At 46.6% G+C, this 25,355-nt stretch overlaps 1 protein-coding gene across 1 annotated transcript; it reads left to right on the top strand.

Annotated features, from left to right (window-relative positions):
- Positions 1 to 1,140: 1,140 nt before the first annotated feature.
- On the top strand, positions 1,141 to 25,355 carry MYLK2 (myosin light chain kinase 2). Its single transcript, XM_072631631.1, has 13 exons — positions 1,141 to 1,397; positions 1,700 to 1,810; positions 3,057 to 3,459; positions 4,003 to 4,397; positions 9,310 to 9,415; positions 12,149 to 12,242; positions 12,973 to 13,082; positions 14,432 to 14,573; positions 16,288 to 16,358; positions 16,707 to 16,835; positions 20,406 to 20,558; positions 21,193 to 21,325; positions 23,346 to 25,355. The coding sequence occupies exons 2-13, from the start codon at positions 1,750 to 1,752 to the stop codon at positions 23,424 to 23,426; spliced, it is 1,878 nt and encodes a 625-aa protein (XP_072487732.1). The 5' UTR covers positions 1,141 to 1,397; positions 1,700 to 1,749; the 3' UTR covers positions 23,427 to 25,355.

Below are 25,355 nucleotides of genomic sequence, written 5' to 3'. Positions count from 1 at the left end.
TTGTTGTGGATGTGACTGAGTATGCCAACAGACATGGGGAGACTTGTGCCTCCAGTGGGAAGGTCCAGCGTTTCCCCAGTGTCCTGGGCCTCAGGGCAATCCATCTAGAGTCCGTGCCCAAAGTCACAGACTAACAGAATGATGGAGCTCGGAAGGAATTTAGGACACAGAACACAGAATGTGAGAGCTGGGAAGGATCTTAGGCAGTAGAATAGCAGAGCTAGAAGGGACCTTGGCAATAATAGAAAAACCTCCTTTTTTAATTTAGGACTTTAAAACTTGCAAGCATTCTCCTCACCACAGTCCTTCAAGGTAGATTGTGCAAGGATTACCGCCCCAGTTTTGTAGGAAACTCTCCATTTATAAGGAAACGGGCTCAGGAAGCAAAGTGACTTGCCCAGGGTCGCACAACTAGTATGAGTCAAAGCCAGGTTTTAAATTCAAGTCTCCTGACTCCAAGTCTTGAGCTGGCAAGGATCTTAGAATGGAGGAAGATGAATTGTTAGAGCTGGAATGGACCTTGGAACCTGTCAATTCTAGTCCCCTCATGTTTCAGAGAATGAAGCAGGCCTTAGTCTCCCCAGGGTCTGAATTTCCCTATGGGCTCAGTTCAGACCCCTTTGAAATCCACCCGTCCCTGCATAAGTGTGACTCTAGACTAGCAGTTATTAAGTTTTGGGGTTTTTTTTGCATCATGTACTCTTTTGGCAGTCTGGTGAAGCCTAACTCCTCAGAGATATGTTTTTAAATTCATAAAATATAATGTATAGGATTTCTAAGGAAACCATATTGAAATATGAAACCACACTGGAACCATATGGGAAATAGGAAATCATATAGAAATATGGTTCTCAAAATTTAATACAACAGCAACTAAGTTCACAGGCCCCCCCTGAAGGGTTAAGAACCCCTGATCTAGAGGGATAGAAGAGGGTAATCCCAAGGCAAGACCCTGCTAGTCCAGCCACCCTCTTGGTACCATGCAGGCTGCAAGGAAAAAGGAAAAGCTTGGGTGTCAGGAACAGTTCTCTCCCTAGGTCCAGGGTGCCGAGGCCTGGGTGATGGTGCAGTGACTGCTTCCTCCCTGTCTGCTCTCTCATCTGCTTCTGCTTGTTTCCCTGCCCCAGCTCCCCCAAGCCTGAGCCCCTGTTGGCCGGGAGGGTGGCCGTGAGAAGAATGGCGTGTCCTCTGAAACTGGGCCAAGAGGAACAGGTGGCCCGAAAGTCGAAGCTTGTTGGGCTCATAGCTGCATGGCCCCCGTGTAAGGGATCCTTTTCGTCCTGCACCACCTCCTCCTCCTCCCCTCTACGGCCTCCCCAGCTCTGTTGTACTTGTTATAGAGCGGCACCCGCTCCGGCAGCCACACGTCTCTGCCCCGGCCCCGGCCTGGCCACCAGGTAACCTCCCCACCCCCTTCTCTCACCGGTCCCCTAGTCCCTTACCATTCAGCACCATCTAGATTCATATTCAGTCTGTGCAACCCCCCAGATTTCACCCCACAGTCAGGACTGGATTCCCTATCCCCCCTGGCATACCCTAGAGCTGCCTCTAGTGCCTTCTCTCCCGCCCCTTAGTTCTCAGGATTTCCCACTTCTGCTAGCATATATCTTGGTCAGCATCTCCCCTAGCTTCCCTCCTGTTCCCTTCTGCCCTTTCGTTCCCTGGGACTGAAACCTCTCCTCCTCTCATCTCTTTGCAGGCAATAGTCAGACAGACTAGAGGCAGACAAACAGAAGGACCAGCAACCTCATGGCAACCACAGGCGAAGGAGCACCAGAGCCAGGAACCCCCACCCCAGCAGCAGATGCAGGTGCTGGGATTGTGGGTGGGAGTTAGCAGGTGGTAGGTAGTGCCTGGGGAGAGCTAGCTGGTGGAGAACTTGCTGAAGGCAGCCTTCTGCCCTCCCTGCCAGCCTCTGGGCTGAAATCCTGCTCTTTATGAGTCTGGGCCCTAAACTGTGGTATTTCCTGCCATCCTCTGCTTAGGGTCCCTAGCTCAGCATACAGGGCAGAGCAGTAACGGATGCCTTCTGGAGCCTTGGGTGGCTGACAGGGGACTGTTGTCTTCCTCATTAGAACATGAGGTCCTTGAGGTCAGGGTCTGGATTTTTGCCTTTCTTTGCATCTCCAACTCTTAGGATAGGGCCCGGAGTATAGTTAAGTACTCAATACATTCTTGTTGACTGACTGCTGCCAAGTCCAAGTCCCTCATTTTACAGACTAGTAAACAGAGGCCCAATGACAGAAAATGACTGTTCATAAGTAGCAGAATCAGTATTGGAAACAAGCTCCTCGGACTCCAAATCCAGGGCTTCTCCCACTACTCCACAGGTTTCCTCAAGAGAGATGGAAAATGCCCCCAGGTCATCTAGCAGACCGGAGGTTAGGGTCTGGGCCCTGGGCAAACCCCCGGCATATTCTCACTCCCCTTCTTGAAAAGATGCACAACCACCCTGTGCAGAGGGTCATTTCTGAGCATTCCTGGGAAGGAGCATGCACAGGGATGGGTCTCATTGTCAGCCAGTTAGGGGAAGCGAGTCCTTGGGAGGAGGGCATGAGCATCTCAGACACAGAGAGGCAAGTTGTGGGCACAATCCAGTTGCCCACCAGGACAGGTCTGGCACACAGACCAGGAATCTAAGCCCTGACAATAAGGTGGTGGGGAAAGAGTGCTGTGTTTGGAGTCGAGAGAAATCTGTATTCGAATTTCAGTCTCAGTGGTATGTGATCATGGGCATCTCCCTCTTTCTGGGCTTCAATTTTCTCTTTTGCAAAATGATAGGACTGAATTAGATGGTGCTTAAGGTTTCTTCTACCTCTGAGATTCTATGATTGTCTGAACCTTAGTCCACCTTAGTAAAAAACAATGTAGGGGAAGGGTTGGTGAAAGCTCTAATCCTTGCCATATCTGTTGCTTGAGCTATAGAAATATAAGTCGTTGTTATTGTTAGTGGGGAGAGGATTAAGAAGACCAGGGCAGGGCCTGGGAGCTCCAACAAGTTGGCTTAGGTGGGGCTTAGGGGACCACCCAATTTAATATCACCTTTTCACTTGCAGACAATGCCCCCAATGACAGGGCTGATGAGGCTTCTCTGGTCCAGGAGAAAGGAGCTGTACCTCCAGGCCAGCCCCTGCCTGGCAGCCCAGGCCCCCCCAAGGAGAAACCTGCTGCTGCTGGTGGGGTGGCCCACCCAGATGGAGGGGCAGGGGAGGCATCCCTGGCAGCAGAGGGGAGTGCCGGACCAATGGCTGCCCTGCCCCAACAGTCCCCAGTGATGGAATCATCAGGGGAGAAACCAGAAGCTGCCACCAAGGAGTCTGAGACTGGGCAGGATAACAAGAGTGGCCAAGGGGAAGGAGAACAGGCCAAGGGAGAGAAGAAGGCATCAGGCAAGGCAGACCCCAGGAAGGCCCCTCCACCCTTCTTGCACAGCCCCAGCTGCCCTGCCACTATCCAAAGGTAAGTGCTTTCCTGTCCTGGCACCCACAGGGCTTTTCACCTGAGCTATAGGACCTTGGAGCCAATACCAGAGAAAGGCAGGAAGACCCAGGTACCAGTCTTAGTTCTGTTACCAACCTGTGTGTTCTTAAACAAGTCATTTTCCTTCCCTGAGCCTTTAGTTTTCTCCTCTGCAAAATGAGGAAGGGTTGCCCTAGCTATGTCTCTAAGGTTTCTTTCAGTTCTTGTAAGATGTGTAAGTCCAGAATCTTGTAAACTTATTCCCCTTGTTTCATTCTCTGGGGTGCCAGTCTTTGTCCTCCCTAGTCTGAGGAACATAGCTTATCAGACCTTTCAACATCATGCATGGATTTTTCTGGACACCTATTCCCTTCATCCCTGACCCTGCCACCTAGAATTTGACCTGACGATGGAGTTGTCTCTCTGGTAACCTTTGCTGTGAGCACGGACCCTTCTTGGGTCCCTGAGATGGTTGGGGAATGGGGAGCCTTGACCATTGAGGGGATGAGTAGATCTGAAATCTACCCTCTCCCTCTTTGCCAGCTATGAGAAACCGATGGAGAAGAGCCTGGGGGAAGCAGAGAAAGCTTTCAGTGGAGAGCAGGGTTTTCAGATCTCAGGAACCATCCCTGGGCAAGCCAGCTCCACCCCTGATGCTTCCAGTAAGCTTGCAGAGGAAGGGAAGCAGTCGGTGGATCCTCAGGCGGGGAGCCAGAAGGAGAAGCCTTTGGAGAAGGCTCAGGGCCCAGAAGGAGAGCGATCCCAGGCCCAGCCCAGTCCAGCTAGTCCTCCCAAGGCCCAGCCGGACAGCAGTTCAGCTAAAGGAGAAGGGGACAACCCTGAAGGGATCGTATTCCAGGCTGTTCCCCTGGAAAAAGATGCGACAGAGAAGACTGCCTGTCCTAGTGCCAACAAAGAGGAAAACTTTGAGATTCTGGGTAGGTTTAGCAATGAGGTGGGCTTCAGCAGGGGGGTAGCCCATATCTAGGGCTTAAGGATCATATTCCCCAAACTCTAGCACTCTCCTCCCCCAACTCAAGGGGGTCTATAGCTTGCTGAAGAACCAAAGGGACCAGGATCTGGTGCCAAGCAGATCCAAGGCCCAGCCTGAATGGCCCCTAGGGCAGTAACATTAGACTTAGAAAAGACACTGCCAACCCTACTCTCCCCCCACCCCCAGCCTGGGGACAAGTTGGGGCCTGACCTTTGCTCACTGAGCTCAGGATTCCCTTCCTGGCCAAGGAGAGGGCTCGAGGCAGGGATACCGACCCTGACATAGAGCAGTTGTCACTGGATAGGGCTGGAAAACCAGGCAGCCTCGTGCATTGGGGCAGAAGTCGGAGTTCAGCTCTGGTTTCCTCCCCAGCATCCCATCTGTCCTCCCACCCCTATCCCATGCCTACACTTCTTCCACCCTAGTGAGGCAGAAGTCCCAGTAGTATGGAAAATGCTTTGAGATCCTTCTCAGACCAAAGGAAAAAGTTTTGTTTTGCTCTTTAAAGGAAGAAAGCAGACTTGCTAACAAAAACCATGATAATGACATGTCCCGTTTCTATAGTGTTTCAAGCTTTACAAAGTACTTTCTTCACATCAAATGAGGACAATAATCCTTTCTCAACCCATCTCACAGGGGTGTTATGAATAGTGATAATAACAATGATAGTTAATATTTATGTCGAGCTTCCAATGTGCCAGGCACTTTGATCTCACAGCAACCCTTGGAGGCAAGTGCTATTATTTAACCCCTGTTTTACAGATAAGGAAACTTGAAGCAAACTGGGGTTGAGTGACTTGCCCAGAGTCATACCACTAGGAAGGTCTGGGGATTTGAACTTTCCTCACTCCAGGTGCAATGCTATGTTCATGGAGCCATCTGGCTGCCTCATTTAGGAGAATCGAGATAATGATTTATAAATTCAATCAGTCACTAGGTATTTATTAAGCATCTACAATGTGCCTGAGTAGCTTGGTGCAGATGTAAATGACTGTCATCATTAGGTTCTGAATCCAGATGTGAAGGATTATGGTAAGGACCATATGCAGTTAGAAAAGATCTAGTTGGAAGTCATCTAGTCCAATTCTCCCATTTCATAGATATGGAAACTGAAGGGTAGAGAGTTGAGTGACTTGCCCAAGGCCACAGGGTAAGAATTTGAACCCAGATTCTTTAATTCCAAATCCATTGCTCTTTTTCAATATATTCAGCTCCCAGATGTGAGAGAGTTTCATTGTTGGGTTCTAGATACAGATGTGAAGGGATTGGACTTCTCAGGTTCAAGATACAGATCTGAAAAGTTGAGATTGTTAGATTCTAGACACAAATGTGAGGTTAAATTATAGTGATAGACGAAGATTTGGGGTTGTTTGATTCTATATAATTAATGAGAGGAGTTGAGATTGTGTTAGGTTCTAGATAATGGATGAAAGGAGTTGGAATTGTTAGATTCTAGACAGAACTGTGAGGGGTTAAATTCTAGAGACTGATAAGATGAATTGGGACTGCTATGTTCCAGATACAGATAAGAGGGGGTGGGATTATTAGGTTCTAGACATAATTGTGAGGGATAAAATTCTAAATATTGATGAGAAGAGTTGAGATTGTTAGGTTCTAGATCCAGATGAGGAGGGTTGAAATTGTTGGATTCTAGATATAGATGAGGGATTTCAGATTGTTTCACTGAAGTGAGAGGTTGGGAATGGTTGTCTCTGGATATGGATGTGAAGAGTTGGGCTTGTTGGTTTCTAGATATGCATGACTGAGATTCTTAGTTTCCAGGTACACATATGAGGGGCTGTGAGAAAGCTACAGAAGTGAAGGATTTGTGACTTATGAAGTTAGGAGGATTCCAGATGAAATACCTAGCTCACTTTAATGGATGCAGACATAAGTAGACCTCAGTCCCTGCCTTCAGAAAGGTCTTAGTGCAGTCTTGGTTGGGGATTCATCTCACGTGGATCAGAGTAAGTAAATGCTGATCTTCAGGGCACAGAAAAAATGGGCTCCGGAGCTCAGTGCAGGCAGAACTCCCCACGGTCTTAGGCTGCATTGCTACAGGCAGGTGTGATGGGAATTCTCTCAGTCCTGGGGACTCCAGAAGGGTTATAATTGGAGTAGTAGTTCCTGACTAAGGGAGTTGGATTAAATGATTTCTAATGTCCTTTCTCGTTCTGTTGTGCTATATCCTAAGATCACAATCAGCTCTAACATTCTGTTATGAAAGAGGTAGCTGAATAGACATCCTGGATAGAGGGATGGTTTTGGAGTCAGAAAGACTTGGGTTGAAACATAGTTAAGTGTGGCAGAGTTTGAATCCAGATTTTTCCCGCATTCTTTTCCACTCCCTCTCAAAATATTCCACCGCTACTTTGCATGACACATTCTAGCTGTGTGACCATGGGAATGTCACTTAACCTCTAAATGTTCCCAGGCAGCTCCATAAGACCATAAGTTAGAGAGGAATTGCTGTTCATCACTGGAAGGAATTTCCACCCTTGGAGTTCCCTACACATGGAATCACTGGTATGGAGCACAAATATTCTGTTATGAGGTCCCTCTTAGATCTAGAGTCTGTGACTTTATTATGAAGCAATAGAGAATCACAGAATACTCTTGAGTAGAGGAGGAACAAAATGAGCCTGAAGGGAAATAAACATTTATATAGAGCCTACTATGTGCCAGGTGATTTACAAATATTAGTAGATCCTCACAACAACCCTTCGAGATAGGTGCTATTATTATCCCTCTCTTCTTATTGGAGAAACTGAGGCAGACAGAAGTTCAATGACTTGTCCAGGGTCACACAGCTAGAAAGTATAAGTATCCAAAGCCAGATTTGAAACTTGTCTTCCTGATTTCAGACCCAGTGCTCTATCTACTGTACTACCTAGCAGCCTCCTAGGGGCACATGAAGGCCTTGCCAAGTTTGGGGATCCCACCTGAGCCGATGAATACTTGTCTTTAATTCCCCAAGGGATGTGTATGACTGGAACAGACTTAGAGCCCTGGGGAGAGGTAAAGTGGGGTGAAGAGAGTATGTGGGGTCAGGGAGATGGTGGAGAGTCAGTCACAACCTGCCACACTGGACCCAAAGTCTTCCCTCCGCCACGCTGCAAACAGGCTGGGCTCCCAGTTACACGGGTCTGAAGGGAGCTTCTGAGAGGGCTGCCTGCCATGAGAAGCATGCCACTGCTCCCAGGGATCCAACCCATTTACTTTCAGTCCTGAGCAAAGACTGTGTAGTCCTGGTCTTTGGCACTAGGTGGCAACCTCTGTCTATGGCAAACGTGGCTCCTCAGAGTCTTTGGGGGTTTCTCCCTCTTCCCTCTCCCCAAAATAACAAGAACAATAAATAATAACTAATATTTATACAATACGTACTATGTTCCAGGCACTGTACTAAGCACAATTATTTCCTCATTTGATCCTCACAACCCTAGGTGTTATTAATATCCCCATTTGATAGATGAGGAAACTGAGGCAGGCAGAAGCTAAGTGACTTGCTAGGTTAAGTCACATAGCTAGGAATTGTCTGAGGCTGGATTCAATATGGCTCACAACAGCTGACGTGTATAGAACTTTAAACTTTACAGTGCCCAATCCTGGGAGGCAGGTGCTATTATTATCCCCATATCACCAATGAGGAAACTGAGGCTGAAAAAGGTTATAAATGACTTGTCCAAGGTCATTCAGTTAGAAGAATCTGATGTAGGATTTTAACTCAGATCTTTATGGTCCTTGTCAGACGCTATCTGCCATCTTGCTGCCTCTCTCTCATAACTAGCATGTGTTTCAGCCCCTGCTTCCAGGAATAAGGCCATCAGGGAAGAATGTCTCCAAGGAGGGAGAGGTTCCTTGGCCCCAACAGATCCCTGCCTTGGACACTTGACGGTAGCAGTGGGGATAGGAGACTTTCAGGGATCTTGGACTATAATGACAGAGCTGGTTCAACTCCCTCATTTTAGAGAGAAAGAAACTGTCCTGGAAAGGTCAAGTCACTTAATCTAAGGGTCACATAGGTAGTAGGGCTAGATTCAAAGCTTCGAGTACTAAGTTCTACAATTCTATGATTCCGTGTTCTCTGATTCTCAACCTACTTTCCCATGGCTCACACAATTAGTCAAAGTCAGGACTCGAATCCAGTTCTCCTGACTCCTGAACTAGTATTCCTTCCATTACAATGTAATATCTCCCATCCACTTTATTGGCCTTTAATGCTTGCTCCCAGGGATTTAGCAGGGATTAGCTGAAGTCGACTGAGAGTAAGTACAGAACTGGGGGTCCACTTGAGTTCCTAGGAGGATGGATGGGTCAGTTGTGGTGATGGTTTTCTAAGGGAGAGTGGTTCTGCTCCTTTCCCAGAGCTGATTCAGATTCTGTCTGCTTAGCCCTGTCTATATTCTGCATTCAGCAGCCTCTTAATCAGTGAATAAGCATTGATTAAGTACCTACTGTGTACCATGGGGCAGCTGGGTGGTTCAGTGGATAGAGCACCAGTGCAGGAGTCAGGAGGACCTGAGTTCAAATCTCACCTCAGACACTTGATACTCACTAGCAGTGTGACCTTGGGCAAGTCACTTACCCCCAATTGCCTCATCCTGGGTCATCTCCAGTCATCCTGATGAATGTCTGGTCACTGGATTCAGACGACTCTGGAGGAGAAGTGCGGCTGGTGACCTGCACAGCCCTCCCTCACTCACTCAAAACAAAGTCAAGTGCAAGTCATGTCATTATTTCTCTGATGGCATGGTCTTCCTCGGCAATGAAGGACGAACACACACTGTGTGCTATGCACCAGAGAATGACAAAGGTCAGCCCCTGCCTTAATGAAGGTATATTTTATTTGTTCTCAGATGACTGCCCCCCTCCTCCAGCTCCCTTTCCCCACCGAATTGTGGAGCTAAGGACCGCAAATGTGAGCAGTGAATTCACCATCAATTCTCAGAATCAACTTGGAGGGTAAGAAGCCGCACTGATGTATGGGTGGAGAGTCTATGCCAGACTGGTTTGGGTGCAGACGGAGGGAGGAAGGAAGGGAATCAGTTCCACAAGATTTATTAAGCATCTGTCCTAGGTGCTGGGGATTAAGGCAGGTCGCTTGTTTGGATGACGAGGAGGGTGAGGAGGAGGCAGGGAGAGGAAATATACACTGGAGATCCTTACCTGCCCACCTTTAACATAGATGGGCCCAAGTGGGTCCAACCTGCCTGGCAAATACACAGAAGGCATTTAATAAATGCTAGTTGAATTCAATTCAATTGGACTGTATTGAATTGAATTCGACTAAAATTGATTTCAACCGACTATTTATTAAGTACCTCCTCTGTGTGAGGCACTTTGCCAGGCATTGGTGATATAGACACAAATGAAGCAGTTCTTGCCCTCAAGGAGAATATATTCAACTATGTAGATCCAACGAGTACTCAAAGAAGTCTTATACCAGGTAATTTGTAAAGGGAGAGAGTATTAATGCCTAGGGGGGAAAACTAGGGGGAGTTTCACGGATTTCCCCACATCTGTCTTGTTTTATTGGAGGTAGAGAAAGGTAAATATAAGGGAAGTGGGGATGTCGTTCCTTTCGCAAGGTAGCAGTAGTGCATTTTGAGAGGGAGTGGAAAAGAGTGCTGGAAAAATCTGGGTTCAAACTCTGCCACCCTTACTGGCTATGGGAACCTGAGCAAGTCTTAAGACTCAGTTTCCTTGTCTGCAAAAGAGGATAATGACAGTGCTTTCCTCCCAAGAATGGTTGTAAAGCTCAAACTAGGGAATGTTTATAAATGCTTTGTAGACTTTAAAGCTAGGGTATGCCGGAACCAACACCAGCTGGCTCAGCATAGCCAATTGCTAAATTTTCAACGTGAGCGTTTACACCTCTTAAAAATCTACGAGTCATTTATTGCTTTATTGATTTATTGTTTTGTTGTTCATCTAGACCAGAGGTTTCCAAATTTATTTGACCTACCACCCCCTTTCCAAAAAAAAATTACTCACCGCCCCCCGAAATCTACTTTCTTTAACCTTTTAATGGTTTCTTGAAATTTGCATCATTTCAAAAAAATGTAAAATACATATATTTTAAAATGACATACCTTAAATTTAATAATTTATTGTAAATTTGTGGGGTTTTATCCTGCATTGGAATTTTGATGGCACAATATTGTGTCATGTAACCATATAGAATTGTATTGTAGACAAGTCATTACAGGCACATATTTCTGCTGATGCAGGCTGGATTTCCCAGCAGTGACAACAGGCTTGTCTGCCAACACTTGCTTGTTAAGACCTATTGGTGGACTTGACCACGGATCAATTATAACTTGCATTTTGCATATTTATTTGGAAAATAACATAATCATTATGACTTTAGCTCTGTTACACTTTTATCTGTTACACAACAGATAAAACATGTATGAACAGTTTTTCAAAATTGTCTTCTCTTCTTTGCTTAGGCTTTCACTGCCCCCTTATTTTTATTCAATATTCCCCAATTGCACCTGAGACTACTATGCCTCCCATCATTCCGGCGCCCCCCCGGGACAGTATCACCCACTTTGGGAACCTCTGGCTAGACTTAAGAAAGTGACAGAGAAAATGATAATGAAGATTAAACCTAAATGTGTGCTTTGTATATGCATTTTTTTCAGGAGCTGGTTATTAAACATTTACCAGCATACCTGATAAAAGCACACAGATTAACGTTAGCTATTATTATGCCTGACCTTGGATAGCCCTGACTTAAGTCAAACTGCCTCTCACTACTCAGGTCAGAGGATATGGGGGTGAGTTGGTTTAAGTTGGGTAAGCCCAACTTAAAAGGTGGGCTGTATTTCTGTAACGTTTTGATGTTCTTTTGTATACACACATGCATACCGTGCATACAAAACCAGTGATCCTTCCTGGTTCTTCCTCCCCTGTAGGCTTTGATCTTTTGGATCTCCCCTGGGGAAAAAGTGGACCTCCTGAGAGAGGCCTGAAGGATCCTTTAATTATTCCTCAAATCTACTAGAGGGCCATCTCCAGTGGTTCTGATCTATATCTGTCTACTGGACCTAGATGGCTCTGGAGGAGAAAGTGAGGCTGGTGACTTAGCACAGTCCTGCCTCACTTAAATCCAGTTCACTTGCATGTCAGTCATCACCTCCCTGATGTCATGGTCCTCTTTGAGACAGAAGGACAAGCAACAACAATCTACTTAATTTATCTGTTTTATTATTGGCTCTACATGGTGGTCCCATTTGGTCATTACAGTTTTATAGATGAAGAAAGGGGCAGCTAGATGGCACAGTGATTAAAGTACCAGACCTGGAGTCAAGAAGGCTCATCCTCTTGAGTTCAAATCTGCACTCAGACACTTACTAGCTGTGTGACCCTGGACAAGTCACTTAATCCTGTGTGCCTCAGTTTCCTCATCTGTAAAATGAGCTGGAGAAGCAAATGGCAAACCACTCCAGTATCTTTGCCAAGAAAACCCTAAATGGGGTCAGGAAGAGTAGGACACAACTGAAACAACTGAACAAAAACAGATGAAGAAAATGAGACTCTTTGAGAAGAAGGACCTTGTCAGAGGTCACACAGAGCCAGGGTCAGTTATCGGGGAGTGGGTGGGGTCAGTGATCAATGCCATCCTTGGGCATATTATACCCTGTTCCCTTGATCAATGGCCCTCTGATCCGCCATTCCTCCTTTCTCTAGGGGGAAATTTGGGGAAGTTTGCACATGTACAGAGAAAGCCTCAGGCCTCAAATTGGCTGCGAAGATCATCAAGAAGCAAAGCCCAAAAGACAAGGTGGGGGTCTACTGGGGAAGCAGGTAGAGCTTGCCTGTCTACTCATTCTTTGGGAGTGAATGGGGCACTGGCATGCTGGGTGATTCCAGGAGGAATCTGGCTCTTCAGGCATCCTGTCTTTCCCAGCTCCCTCCATCTACCATACATGTCCCTTCTAGAATCCCTCTCCCCTGTAGAAGGCTATAGGAAGAGAGCTCTAGGGAGAGAGGACCTGAACTGCAGATCCTTCCACTTTCTCCCTACCTAGTGCTCCCCCTGCCTGATCAGACTCTAGACTTTCCCTTAGTCCAAGAAGGGCAGTTTGAGGTCTATCTCTCTCTTGCCCTCATTCCCGCCTCGGAACGATACCTAGCCTGTATAATTCTAGCAGCCAGTACAAGACTACAAGCTGTGAGACATTTGTTCAAGGCTGGATCATGAAGGTGATGGTGAACATGATGATAATGATGGTGGTGGTGAGACTGCTGTAGAGTTAATGGTGATGGATAGAGTGACTGGTGGTGATGATTATGATGGTGGTGGTGATGATGGTGGTGGTAGCGGTGGTGCTGCTGCTGTAATATTAATGATGCTGGTGAACATGGGACTAGGATGGAAGATGTGGTGGTAGTGATGGAGGTGATGATGATAATGGCAAATATGGAAAATAGTAAAAGAAAAAGTGGCTAGTGGTGATGTGGATGGCAGTGATAGTGATACTGTCAATGTTCTCTGACTTTCTGGAACCCAGGAGATGGCACTGTTGGAAATTGAGGTGATGAACCAGCTAAACCACCGTAATCTTATCCAGCTCTATGCAGCCATTGAGACCTCACATGAGATCATCCTCTTCATGGAGTTGTGAGTGAATGACTAGGGGGAAGGTGGGCATTCTTAGAGAAGGTCGAGGAGCTCATTCCACACCTGAGCCTTCAGTCTGTGCCAAACACATATCTAACCAGTGTGGGGTAGTGGGGAGTGTTCTGCATTTGGCTCAGAAGGTCTGAATTCAAGTTCTGACATTACCACGTCAATAAACATCTGTTCAGGAAACATCTATTAGACACCCACCATGTGTAGAGCCATTTGCTTTGTGCAGGGGAAGTCACAAAGTTTAGATGACGCAGGGTCCTGCCCTTACAGAGCTCGGGTTCTAGTTGGGGTGGAGGTAGGGGAAAAGATACAGACATGGTTGCTACGATATACAATGTTTCATTATTTCATTCATATATGTAATGAGCAGTGCAAAGAAAATGCTATGGGAAATCAGAGGAGGATCAGGGATTACTTCCTGGAGGACTAGGGCCTTCAAGAATGGGTGAGATTCCAACAAGCAAAAGACACAGATTGGGAGAACATTCTAGGCATAGAAAATACTGTCTGAACAAAGGCATTTGTCACTATAAGGTGCCTTGGGAGAGGTCCAGCTTGGATTGAATGTTGAATATAAGAGTAGAAAGGTAAAATGTTGCTAGATAGTTGTGGGCCTTGAACACCAAGAAAGGGACTCTAACTTTTATTTGACTGGTAACAAGGAGTCATTAGAGTTTTTGAGTAGGGGCATGACCATATGGATTTATACGCAGGAAAGATTTTTCTGGCAACAGGTTAAAGGATAGATTGAAGGGAGTGGGGGGAATGTGAAAATAGAAAGAATCCAGGCAGATAGTATTGAGGGCCCATACAAGGGAAGTGAAAGGAGGAACAGAGAGGATGGATGAGGTATGAGAGAGAATTCAGACACAAAACTTACAGGTTAACTGGATGGAAGAGGTGAAGGAGAAAGAAGAATCAAAGGTCGTGTCAAGGTTTGGCTGAAAAGGAGGGCATTGCTAGATTGGGGTCCTGAGAAAAGTGCGGCTTGGGTAGAGTACGCAGGTTCCCCATCCCTGGGCCACAGGGTATGGAGAACATGAGCCTGAGGCCAGAAAGGTGGGATGCTGCTAGATAGTAGAGGGCTTGGATTTTGAGCAAAAGTATTTGAATGCTCTCTGGCTATGTGATCCTAGGAAAGTCGCAATCTTGCCCTGAGCCTCAGTTTCCCCATTTGTAAAATGAGACTGATAATCCTCATGCTATTAACCTTCACAGAGCTGTGTGTGGAAATTGATATGGAAATGTCAGCTCTGATGATGATTATTGCTGGATGGGGTGGGTGGGAAGAAAGGGTGGCTGGATGTTGGGGTCATGGTAGTGTCTTATACACCCAGTGTGGAGGGCGGAGAGCTGTTTGAGAGAATTGTGGATGAGGACTACCAGCTGACGGAGGTGGATACCATGGTGTTTGTCAGGCAAATCTGTGATGGAATCCTCTTTATGCACAAAATGAGAGTCCTTCACCTAGACCTCAAGGTATGTGGGTTGCCAGAGCCTGCCTGAGCTTGGGTCAGTGGATGGATGAGGGGCATGGGATGGTGGTTATGAATAGACCTGGAAGAATCAGCCACTGAGTATCCTATGGACTCTATTTGGGTGGAACACTCTCTTGAGTTTGTAGAATTTACATGGGGAGAGGACCCTTGCTTCCTGGGGGGGGTCTTCCAGCCTTACTTTAAGCACCTCTAAAATAGGGATAATAATGCATTCCGTGCTTCACAGGCTGAGTGAGGAAAGCCCTTTGTAAATGTTAAAATCTACAGAATTTTGAAGTGTGAATAATAATTATTATAACCTAGAAGAGAAGACAAGATGTACTAACTCATGGTTTGAGAGGCATTGGGAAGATCACATACCCACCATCTTGGGCCAGTGCCAGAATCTTGACCATTAGAATTCTGTTCTTACCATTCATTAATACCCGAGTTTATCAAAACTTTTGCCGGGAATAGATTTAGATCTGGGGGAACAGGGGAGAGGTCCCAGCCCAGGATACTGTCTGAGCAGGACAGATTGGCCAAGGTGGGGGGCTCTGAGAAGCCAACGGCTGCAGAGGGGTGCTGGGCACCTGACAGGAAGATGGGGCCTGCAGTGGAGACAAACTGCCTCAACATCACTCTTTCTACTGGCTCGTCATCACCAAATACCAGGCCTGGGTTTGAATTATACAGAGGTTATGGGGAGGGATGCTCTGTCCTCCCCTCCCCAGAGGGACAGACAATGGCAAGATTCAGAACACTGGGAGGGATGTTAGAACGCAGGATGGCAGAATGGTGTGTTTGGGGGAAGGGTCCTTAGAAAATAGAATGTCAGAACTTGGGGGGAGGTATATAATAGGATGTTAGAACACAGTGTGTTAGACAATAGGATGTGACAGCTGGAAGGGACCTTACAACGACAGAATGTCAGGTTGGGGGAGGTAGTCCTTAGAAAGTAGAATATCAAAACTTGAGGATGGTATTTAACAGAATATTAGAACACAGAATGTCAGAATGGGGGATAGATGATCCTTATAAAACAGAATGTCAGAACGTGGGGTGGGGGAGGCCTGGTAGAATGTTAGAACACAGAATGTTTGCACGTGGGTTGGCAGAGCTGGGAGGGCCCTTAGTATACAGAATGGCAGAGGGTGAGAGGTCCTTAGAAAATAGAATGTCAGAACTGGGACAGGGAAGGGCTAACAGAATGTTAGATCATAGGTTGGAAGAGCTGGGAGGGACCTTAGAACATAGAATGTCAGGATGTGGGAGAAGGGCCTTAGAAAATAGAATGTCAGAACTGGGGGAGGGGTCTAACAGAATGTCAGAACACAAAATGTTAGAAGATAGAATGACTGAGCTGGGGGCCTTAACAAAATGTTAGAACATGCGTTGGAAGGAATGGTGAAGTCCATCCACCTCACTTCAGAAATGGGAAGAGGCCCAGCGTGGAGACCAGAGTCATAGAGTGAGTGTTAGGGCCAGTATTAAAGCTCATGTCATGATGCCTTGAAGAAAAGACATAATTTGAAGAGTTGAAGGAGGGGAGCAGGGAGGGCCTTCCCCCAGGGAGTCCCTCTGAGATTATTTGGGGAGAGGGGTGGCAGGTGGTGTTGGGGCAATGAGGATAGGTGTCCTGGCCAGGGCAGAAATAGGAGCCTCTGGGTCTGAAGGGGCTGTGTTGGGGTGGGGGCCTTGTCCTGTCTCTGCAGCCTGAGAACATATTGTGTGTCAGCACCACGGGACACATGGTGAAGATCATCGACTTTGGCCTGGCACGGAGGTACCCCTTCCCTGCTCCCTCCCCTGTCCTGTCCTCCCCCAGCCCCAGGGTTGGTGGATGGTGTAGGGAAGAGCCACTTTTCCTCAGCCCCATGACCTCCTGCTCGGGTAGGGAGGGGAAGGCAGGCTAGCGGAAGGGGAGTATCCCAGGCTGTGGTTTGCAGTCTTCCCAGGGGTTTGGTGAGGAGTTTGAAAACACCAGCATGCCCTGGGCTTCCTGGCTGCATGCCTGCAAGTAGAAGGAGTGGGGGAAAGGGAAGGGAAAAGATAACGACCCTTTTGGAAGCCAACACCCACCCACTGGCACCTGAACCTGAACCTGTGCCCCCCTCTCCCCTTCTCACTCCAGGTACAATCCCAACCAGAAGCTCAAAGTCAACTTTGGGACCCCTGAGTTCCTGTCCCCAGAGGTGGTGAATTACGACCAGATATCTGATAAAACAGACATGTGGAGTATGGGCGTGATCACCTACATGCTGTGAGCAGGGCACCTTGGCCTTTTCCTGAAACCCAGGGAAAAGGGGAAGAGGTTTAGCCTTGCTGAAGGTGGAAAGGAGAGGTTATAGAACTCATAGCCTGGCCAGCTGTGTCCAGGGTGCTGGACTTAGAGCCAGCAGATAGGGGATTGCGTCCTGCTTCTGCTTATCACCTGTGTATGTCCTGGACTGCTCTGGTCCTGTTTTCCCATTTGTGAAATGAAGGGTTTGGGCTAGATGATCTCCATGGTCCTTTCCAGTTCTCTCTAAATCCTGGGAACAGGGATAGGGGAAAGGTCACTAGAGTTGGAGTCAGGAGGCTCCAGTCTCTGTCATAGCTTTGTCACTAATCTGCTGGATAACTCTGAACAAGTCTCTTCAGGTTCTCCAAGTGTATAATGGAGATAATAATAGATCACAAGAGAGGTGTGATAAATAGAAAACTGGCCTAAGAGCCAAGGAGAGCTGGGTTTGAGTCCCACCTCTGACACTTGCTGCCTATTTGACCCTGGGCCAAGTCACCTAACCTCTCAAGGCCCGAAGGTAACTTTCTAAGGCTGTAGGTTGCAGAACAGCTGCTAACAGGCATTGGTGAAAGCAGTTTCCTTGCTAAGACTTCCCTATACCCATAACAAAGTGCAGCTAGGTGGTGCACTGGATAGTGCACCAGTGCAGGAGTCAGGAGGACCTGAGTTCAAATCTCACCTTAGACACTTGACACTCACTAGCTGTGCGACCTTAGGCAAATCATTTAACCCCAATTGCCTCATCCTGGGTCATCTCCAGTCATCCTGATGAATATCTGGTCACTGGATTCAGATGGCTCTGGGGGAGAAGTGAGGCTGGTGACCTGCACAGCCCTCCCTCACTCAAAACAAAGTCAAGTGCAAGTCATGTCATCATTTCTCTGATGGCAGGGTCTTCTTCGGCAACGAAGGATGAATACACACATACCCATAACGTCACCGATCTGAACCAAAATCAGACAGATCTCTGTTCTCATCAATCATAATTCCCAGCTTGCCTTACCAGGTTGTTAGAGGGAGAAAAGGACTTTGTAAACCTTAAAATGCTGTAGAAATATGCATTTTGGTTAAGGTTATTTTATTTGCTAGCCTTCTTGAGGCTAGTAAAGGAGATAGAGGGAAAGGGAATGGAAAAAAAAACCAGACTCTCAAGAGAGGAAATAATATCCCTAAGATCCAGAGGTGAATTATCAGAGCCTTCGAAAGGAAAGAAGTTAGGGGCCAGTGTTCAAGTCTCTGAAGCTGGAGGTTCTCAGAGACTTGAGAAAGGGAACAGCGGGGTGTGAACTTTCAGGGAAGCATCCAGGGTTGGAGGAGGAATGAACCTTCCCACCACAGGGTGCTTCCTGCTGCCTGTAGGGTAGAGGATCAGATGTCTTCTGAGCAGACTGGGACAGGCAGTCCCTCTTCAGGGGTCAGAGCTGCTGGGACATCACAAAGAGCCCTCTCTGTGTGAGTCTCAGCTCTACTACTGACTTGCTGGGTGATTTGGGCCAAGTCTATTCCCTTTTGTGAGCCTCAGATTTCCCGTCTCTAAAATGGGGATGATAACATTTCCCTCCCAGCAACAGAATGAAATAACAGATGTGAAGGTGCCTTGAAAAGTATCAAAGTATAATCTGGCAATAAGTTGGTATTTATATGGAACTTTAAGATTTGTGTTGTGTTGATTTAGTTGTATCTGACTTGGTGACCCCATTTGGGTTTTCTTGGCAAAGATACTGGAATGGTTTGCCATTTCTTTCTCTGGTCCATTTTACAGATGAGGAAACTGAAGCAGACAGAGTCAAGTGACTTGCTTAGGATCACACCGCTAGTAATTTTCTGAGGCTAGATTTGAACTCAGGAAGAGGAACTTCTTTAACTTCAGAACTGACTAGCTGATTTAAGGTGTATGAAGTACGTTTGACAAATATCTCAGGTGCTAATATTATCCCCATTTTAGAGATGAGGAAATTGAAGTCACAGGTTAAATAACTTATTCAGCTAGTGTCTGAGACTGGATTTGAACTCAGGTCTTCCTGATTCTTGGTTGATTGATCTACCCACTTTGGCAGTTATCCACCTATTATTCCAATTAATATTAGATAATGAGGTATGATATATGAGGTGGCATGGTGTTGTAGAGATTCAGCCTCAGAGCCAGGGTAGACGTGGATTCAAGTACATGTACTTGTACTCTGTAGTACTCTGACATGTACTATCTATGTGAATTATGGGCAAATCATATAGCTCCTCAGTGCTCCAGGGAACTCTTTGTGACTCTGTTGGAGAGGAGGGGCCCATCTACATGGATAGGGGAGCTGGGATCTTTGTTTTTTTTTTTTTAAATATTGATATCCTTTGTTCTTATATCACTTATATTTCCTAAACTATCCTTCTCCTCTCTCTCAGACAGCCCTCCCTTAAAACAAAGAATAAAATAGAGAAAAAAAATCCAGTTCAGCAAAAATGAACACATCAACCAAATCTGACATTACGAACAGTGTTCCACACCCATAGTTCCCCATCTCTGCAAAGAAGGAAGACGCATTCTTCTAGCTCTTCTTTGAGGCCAAGGATGGTTATTATTACTTCATGGCATTCAGTTTTGTTTGGTTGTTTTCTGTCTGCATTCCTGGAGTTATAGCGTATATTGTTTTGAGGGATTCCTTTCCTTTTTTTTTAAACCTTCTCACCACCCTTTCTGAACTTTCCCCATGATGGTGCTCCTCTCCACTGTAACCTCTATTGTCCCCATCTTTCTCTGAAGTCTATAGTAAAGTATCCCTACTTTTTTTGGAGGTGGGGGTTTATGAAAATGGCATGGTACAGATTTTGTAGCTGGAAGACATAAATTGCATCCTTTCCTTCTGATAAAGAAAAAGTTAGGCCAAGACACTTGGATTTCATGCCTCCTCCCCTACTTCACTCATTCATTCAACAAATAGCTATTAAGCACCTACTTGTATACTGAACTAGGTTCACTTTGCAGCTTGATATTGGAAAAAAATCATAAAATCATGAAATCATAGACGGAGCCAAAGAAGTCTCAGATTATTTCTAGACAGAATTACAGAATCCAAGTTGGAAGGAGCTACAGAGACCTTTTAGTCTAACCCATATCTGAATAGGAATCCTCTATACAAATCTCTGAGCAGGTGGTCACACTCCCAGCTGTATAGACTCATCTCTTCTAAGGAAGGGATTCTTAATTCTGGCATCTGTTAATTGTTTTAATATTTTGAAGACTGTATTTCAATGTAATTGGATTCCTTTGTAACACCCTGCATTTTATTTGATGAATTTAGAAATACAATTCTGAGAAGGGGTCCACAGGCATTACTAGGCTGCTGAGGGGGGTCAGGACACAAAGTTAAGAACCGCTGAGATCTCTAGTGGAAGTCATGCATTCTACTTTGAGACAGTTCTTATAATGAATAGTTTTTCCTTCCATCTTTTGGCATTTATAGCCATACTACTCTGACTCTGTCTTTCTCCCTCTCCTCTCCTCCCTCATAACCCCTTCTTCCTACTCATACCACCCCCTCCCACCCCTCTTGGCAGGCTGAGTGGCCTCTCCCCATTCCTGGGAGATGATGACACTGAGACCCTCAACAATGTCCTGGCTGCCAATTGGTATTTTGATGAGGAGACCTTCGAGACCATCTCAGAGGAGGCAAAGGACTTTGTATCCAAACTCATTATCAAGACCCCTGGGTGAGGCCTAGGCCCCTGTCGTTTTTTCCCATCCTGACTCTTCCCTTCTGTGACCCCACCTTGACCCTAGTCCCATTCATTGCTTTAAATTACCCGTACAAAATGACCTACAACTTGGGAGACCCAAGCTATGGTTCTGATTCTGCTACTCATTGCAGGAAAATCTCTTTCCCCCAGCTGTGACATGAGGCTAGACTAGTTCAGTGGATTTCAAAGTGTTGTCCTGGGACTCCTGAGGGTCCCCAAGACCCTTTTGCAGAATCTGTGGAGTCAAAACTATTTTTATAGGAATCCTAAGACATTTTAATTTCTAATATAGTAAATATTGAGAGATATATTGCACAATAACAAAAGCCCTTTGGAGGAGACCTCAATAATTTTTAAGAGTGTAAAGGAGTCCTGAGACTAAGAAATTTGAGAAATGCTGCACTGTGATGAAAATGATCCCTAAAGCTCCTTTTGGCTCTGGCATTTTGGGATTCTTTGACTAGAACCATCTTTCCTCCCAGCCAAGGGCCCATTCTCCCATGCCTCCATGGGGTCTGGGATATGTGGGTCAGTGGGGCTGTGCAGAGTCTGGGCAGTGTAGATATGGACTCTGACGGAGCCACCTTCCCTTCCACCATCTCCCCAGAGAACGGATGAGTGCAGCTCAGTGTCTGGCACACCCCTGGCTCAACAACCTGGCGGAGAAGGCCAAGCGCTGTAACCGACTCCTCAAGTCTCAAATCCTACTCAAGAAATATGTGATGAAGCGACGCTGGAAGGTATTTGGGTCAAACAGGGGATGGATGAGGCCAACAAGGGTGGGGCCGGCAGAAGGGATCCGGAGGAGTTCACAGGATTTGGCTCAGGGATGCAGGCTGCCCTAAGCTCACTGCCTTGGCATTAAGGCAAAGTGCTGGAAGAGACCATCAAGACCAAACTCCCCTCCCACCTTTTGGAGTTGGGGTAAGTGACTTTCCCAAGGTCACCTAGGTAGTAAAGAGCAAAATCAAAAATACCACTTGGGCCCTTTGTTTTCAGGTGATGGTCTCTTTCCACTACATTTCAATTGCTGCCAGAATGGCAGTCCTGTTATTTGATTCAGTTTGGGTTAGTCAGTCAATCAACAAGCACTTATTAAGTGCTTACTGTGTGCCGGGCAATATGCTGACTGCTGAGGAATTTTTTAAAAAGGTGAAAACACAATCTCTGCCCTCAAGGAGCTCAAATTCTAAGGTGCAAAAAACCATCCATTCAAGATATGTACCATGAGAGTCACAGAGGATCACAGAACTTGAGTTGGAAGGGACCTTAGTCATCTAGTTCAGTTTAATCATCCTCATCCTCATCATCATAGTTAACTAGTTCTTGTAAAGAGCTGTAAGGTTTGCCAAAGATTTTATAAATATTATCTCATTGACCCTGGGAAGTAGGTGCTATTATCATCCCTATTTTATAAGTGAGAAAACTGAGGCAGACAGAAGTAAAATGACTTGCCAAGGATTACACAGCTAGTAAATATCTCTTTTTGATCTGAGCTCAGGTCTTCCTCACTCCAGGCCTGGTCCCTGTCTGTTGTTCCATCGAGCTGCATATGATTTGATTCAATTTAGCAAACATTTCCCAAACCTGTACTCTAACAGGGGCCTTACATAAAGGTCAAGTGAGACCTGGGCAGTGGGTACTTGTAAACTATAATAATTACAGTTGTATTAATGATCAAATAAAACCTTTTGATGTTGCCTTCCAGCATCATGGAGGTAGGTGATACTGGGCTCTCAGAGGCAGCACAGACTTTGGTTGATCTTGCCAACCTGTGACGACTTTGAAAACAGATTAGTGCTAGACTGTGTGTCTGATTCAGGAGAACCAGCCTAGCTGAATGCAGAGAGGAAGCTCATGGCTGACGCTGTTCCCCACCCCCATCCCTCCACACCAGCCCCCAGTGCAATGTGCTTTGGCTACAACACCTTATGAGAACCCTCCAAGGTGTGAAGATGCTGTGATGGCTTCTGGCAGAGTAGTACTTGCCTTGATGAAATAGTGGATTCCTGAAGAATTGAAGTAGCAAAAATAACTGCCATTTTTTCACTCCTTTGGGATTTCCAAAGAGCTTTCCTCATGACAGATTTAGGCACCACTGTAACCAGGATGGGGCAATTGGGGTTTTGTTCCAGGGTGCTGAAATTTAGAGGGCACCAACATTATATGTATTCCTTTGGTGGAGCTACAGCTCAGAAACATTTGACCTTAGGATTTAGTTAGAACTGAATTATCTTTAAAAGGTTGATGAGAGGGAGTCTTTCATGTTTATCTTGGTCACATATTTTGGTATTTGCTCCAGGTACCTCATTTGTTAGTTAGAGCCCTGGTGCAATTATTGTTATTCCCATTTTGTGGAGGAGAAAACTGAAGTTCAAAGAGCAAAAGGATTTGCCCAAAATCCCATGAGCAGTATGTGTCAGAGATGGGATCTGAACTGAAAGCCTCTTCTCTCCAGAGCCAGCACTCTTTCCACTGCCTCTGATACAAAACAAGGTGTGATCCGTGCTACAGGACAGGTACTACAAAGTGATTTAGGGCAGGGTCTGAGGAGTGTGAGGACATTTCCATCTGGAAGAAATCAGGGCAGCCTTCCTGGAAGAGGCAGTAGCTGAGCTGGGCCTTGAAGGATTTTGACAGAGGGATATGGGTGAAATACTAACATGATCTACATAAGTGTCCTAAGGGCCATGGCTCTTTGAATGAATCTTGGTGGAAGAAAGCCCATGTCCTGACTAGACACTCTCTATTCTGCCCTAGAAAAATTTCATCGCTGTGAGTGCTGCCAACCGATTCAAGAAGATCAGCAGCTCAGGAGCCCTGATGACTCTGGGGGTCTGAGGTCAGGGGGGCTGTGTGGAGGCTGCAACAAAACAATCCAGGGGTGCCAGGGCCCTGCAACTGGGAGGGTCTGAGGGCAATGGGCCAGGCCCTCAAGGAAAGGCCAGTCGGGATGACCATGCCTAGACTCCAGCAGCTTGTGCTTGGTGGACTTGCTTCCTAACTGAGACCCGACCCATTCCCCGGCTCAGGGTAGGGGTTTCTGTTGCCAAAAGGTGACCAGACCCAAATCCCTCCCTGTTCTCAAAGAATCTTCTTCTCCAGGCACTCAACACACAAACGCATCACCAAGTCTCTGGGCCCTGTCATGCTTCTCTGACTGGATACCACCTCATACACAGGCTTCATAGGATTTCAAGCAGGAAGGGGTAGTAAAGATCATCTGGTCCAATTCTCTGGTTTGACAGATGGGGAAACTGAATGAGGCTAGAGTGGGGAAAGGACTCTGTAGTCACACAGTGATCAGATAGCAGAGCTGGGATTGGAACCCAAGTCTTCTGACTCCAAATTCCATACACTTGTTCCTAGTCTTGGGTCTTAGTCTCTGAGCACTAGGGGGATTTCAGTGGGAGAGTCCCTCTCACTCTGTTGGGGCCATGGAGCCCATGATTCAGGGGGGTTGGGCTTATCTACAGTCCCATCCAGTTTTCCTTCCAGAAACTTCTCTGACCTCTGGACCTTATATCCCATGCTACATCTAAGCAGCCTCACTGCACCAATCCCTTTTCCCACCCTCCAACCTCAAGTGACATTAATAGTACTTTCTTGGGGCTAGTAGGTAGGTGTGGCTCATGGTCAGACTTAGGGGCCTTTGGAAAAGTAGGAGACATTATGGCATAATGGAAAGAGAGCCGTATTTGGTGCCACAAGACCTGGATTCGAATTCCAGTTCTGCTACTTACTAGCTGTGACACCTCAAACAATTCAAAATCTCTGGACCTCAGTTTCGTCCTCTGTAAATGAGGGGATTTTACTAAAGTGTTGTCTAAGTTTCCTTTAGTCCCTAAATCCTATGATCCTGGGTGCCCATATGCTCCCAGTTACCCTAAACATGAAGGGTATCCAGACTCCAAATCACTGTTTGCTGGGTGAGCTTTACAGCTGGGGTGGGGGGGATTCCAGGATAAAAACAGTTCCTATTATGCCAGAAGGCTCATTGCACAGAGCAGAAGGAAGGAAGGAAGGAAGCAAGCCCCTGACCCAGATCCCAGAAGGAGTCCCTAGCTAGGGGGGTGAGGGTAGGGGCAGACAGACAAGGGCTTTGTGTTTTCTGCTCACCCTCTGGCCTTCCCAAGCCACCAACAGAGGGAGAGAAAGATAGAACCTGCCTCCTCCCCAGAAAAGGATTCCCCAACATAGCTAGAGTCCAGAGAGGCTATGGTGCTAATGCAGTCCAGCTGGGCCCCTAGCTGGCCTCCTCACCCAATGAAAGCATCATTTCATAGTGACCACCAACAGGCAGGAACTTCTGTGTGTGAGTGAGCCAGAACTCAGGAGGAGGGCAGCCCTGCCCTTCCCTATGTCCCTTCTCTCCCTCTCCCTCCCCGCATCACGTATACACATCCCACCATGGGTCAGCAAGAACTTGGGAAAGCAGAGGTGGGGAGCAGGGGCACTCCAGCAGTCTCCTAACAGAATCAGCTGGCTCTTGTAGGTTTGCTATCCAGAAGCCTTTGCCATCTCTCCTTCCTCTGTAACCTCAGAAGGCACAGTGACATGAGCAGGTCTTTAGATGACATCTTTGCCATCCAAAAGTGCCCAGGAATGGCCTCACTGCTCATCCCACCCTCCCACTAGACTTGAATGGTCTGAGTGATGTATCACTGCCAGGCCATTATAGTTCCATGGGACAGTTATGATGTTACAGCAGCCTGGGGTAAGGTCTGGGATGATGGGTCACATCCACAGAATCAAGAGGAGACTCAAGAG

Source organism: Notamacropus eugenii, chromosome 1 (genome assembly GCF_028372415.1).
Source record: "Notamacropus eugenii isolate mMacEug1 chromosome 1, mMacEug1.pri_v2, whole genome shotgun sequence".
Lineage (NCBI taxonomy): Eukaryota > Metazoa > Chordata > Mammalia > Diprotodontia > Macropodidae > Notamacropus > Notamacropus eugenii.
Note: the sequence above shows the minus strand (reverse complement) of the source record. Positions and strands in the feature narration are given on the sequence as shown.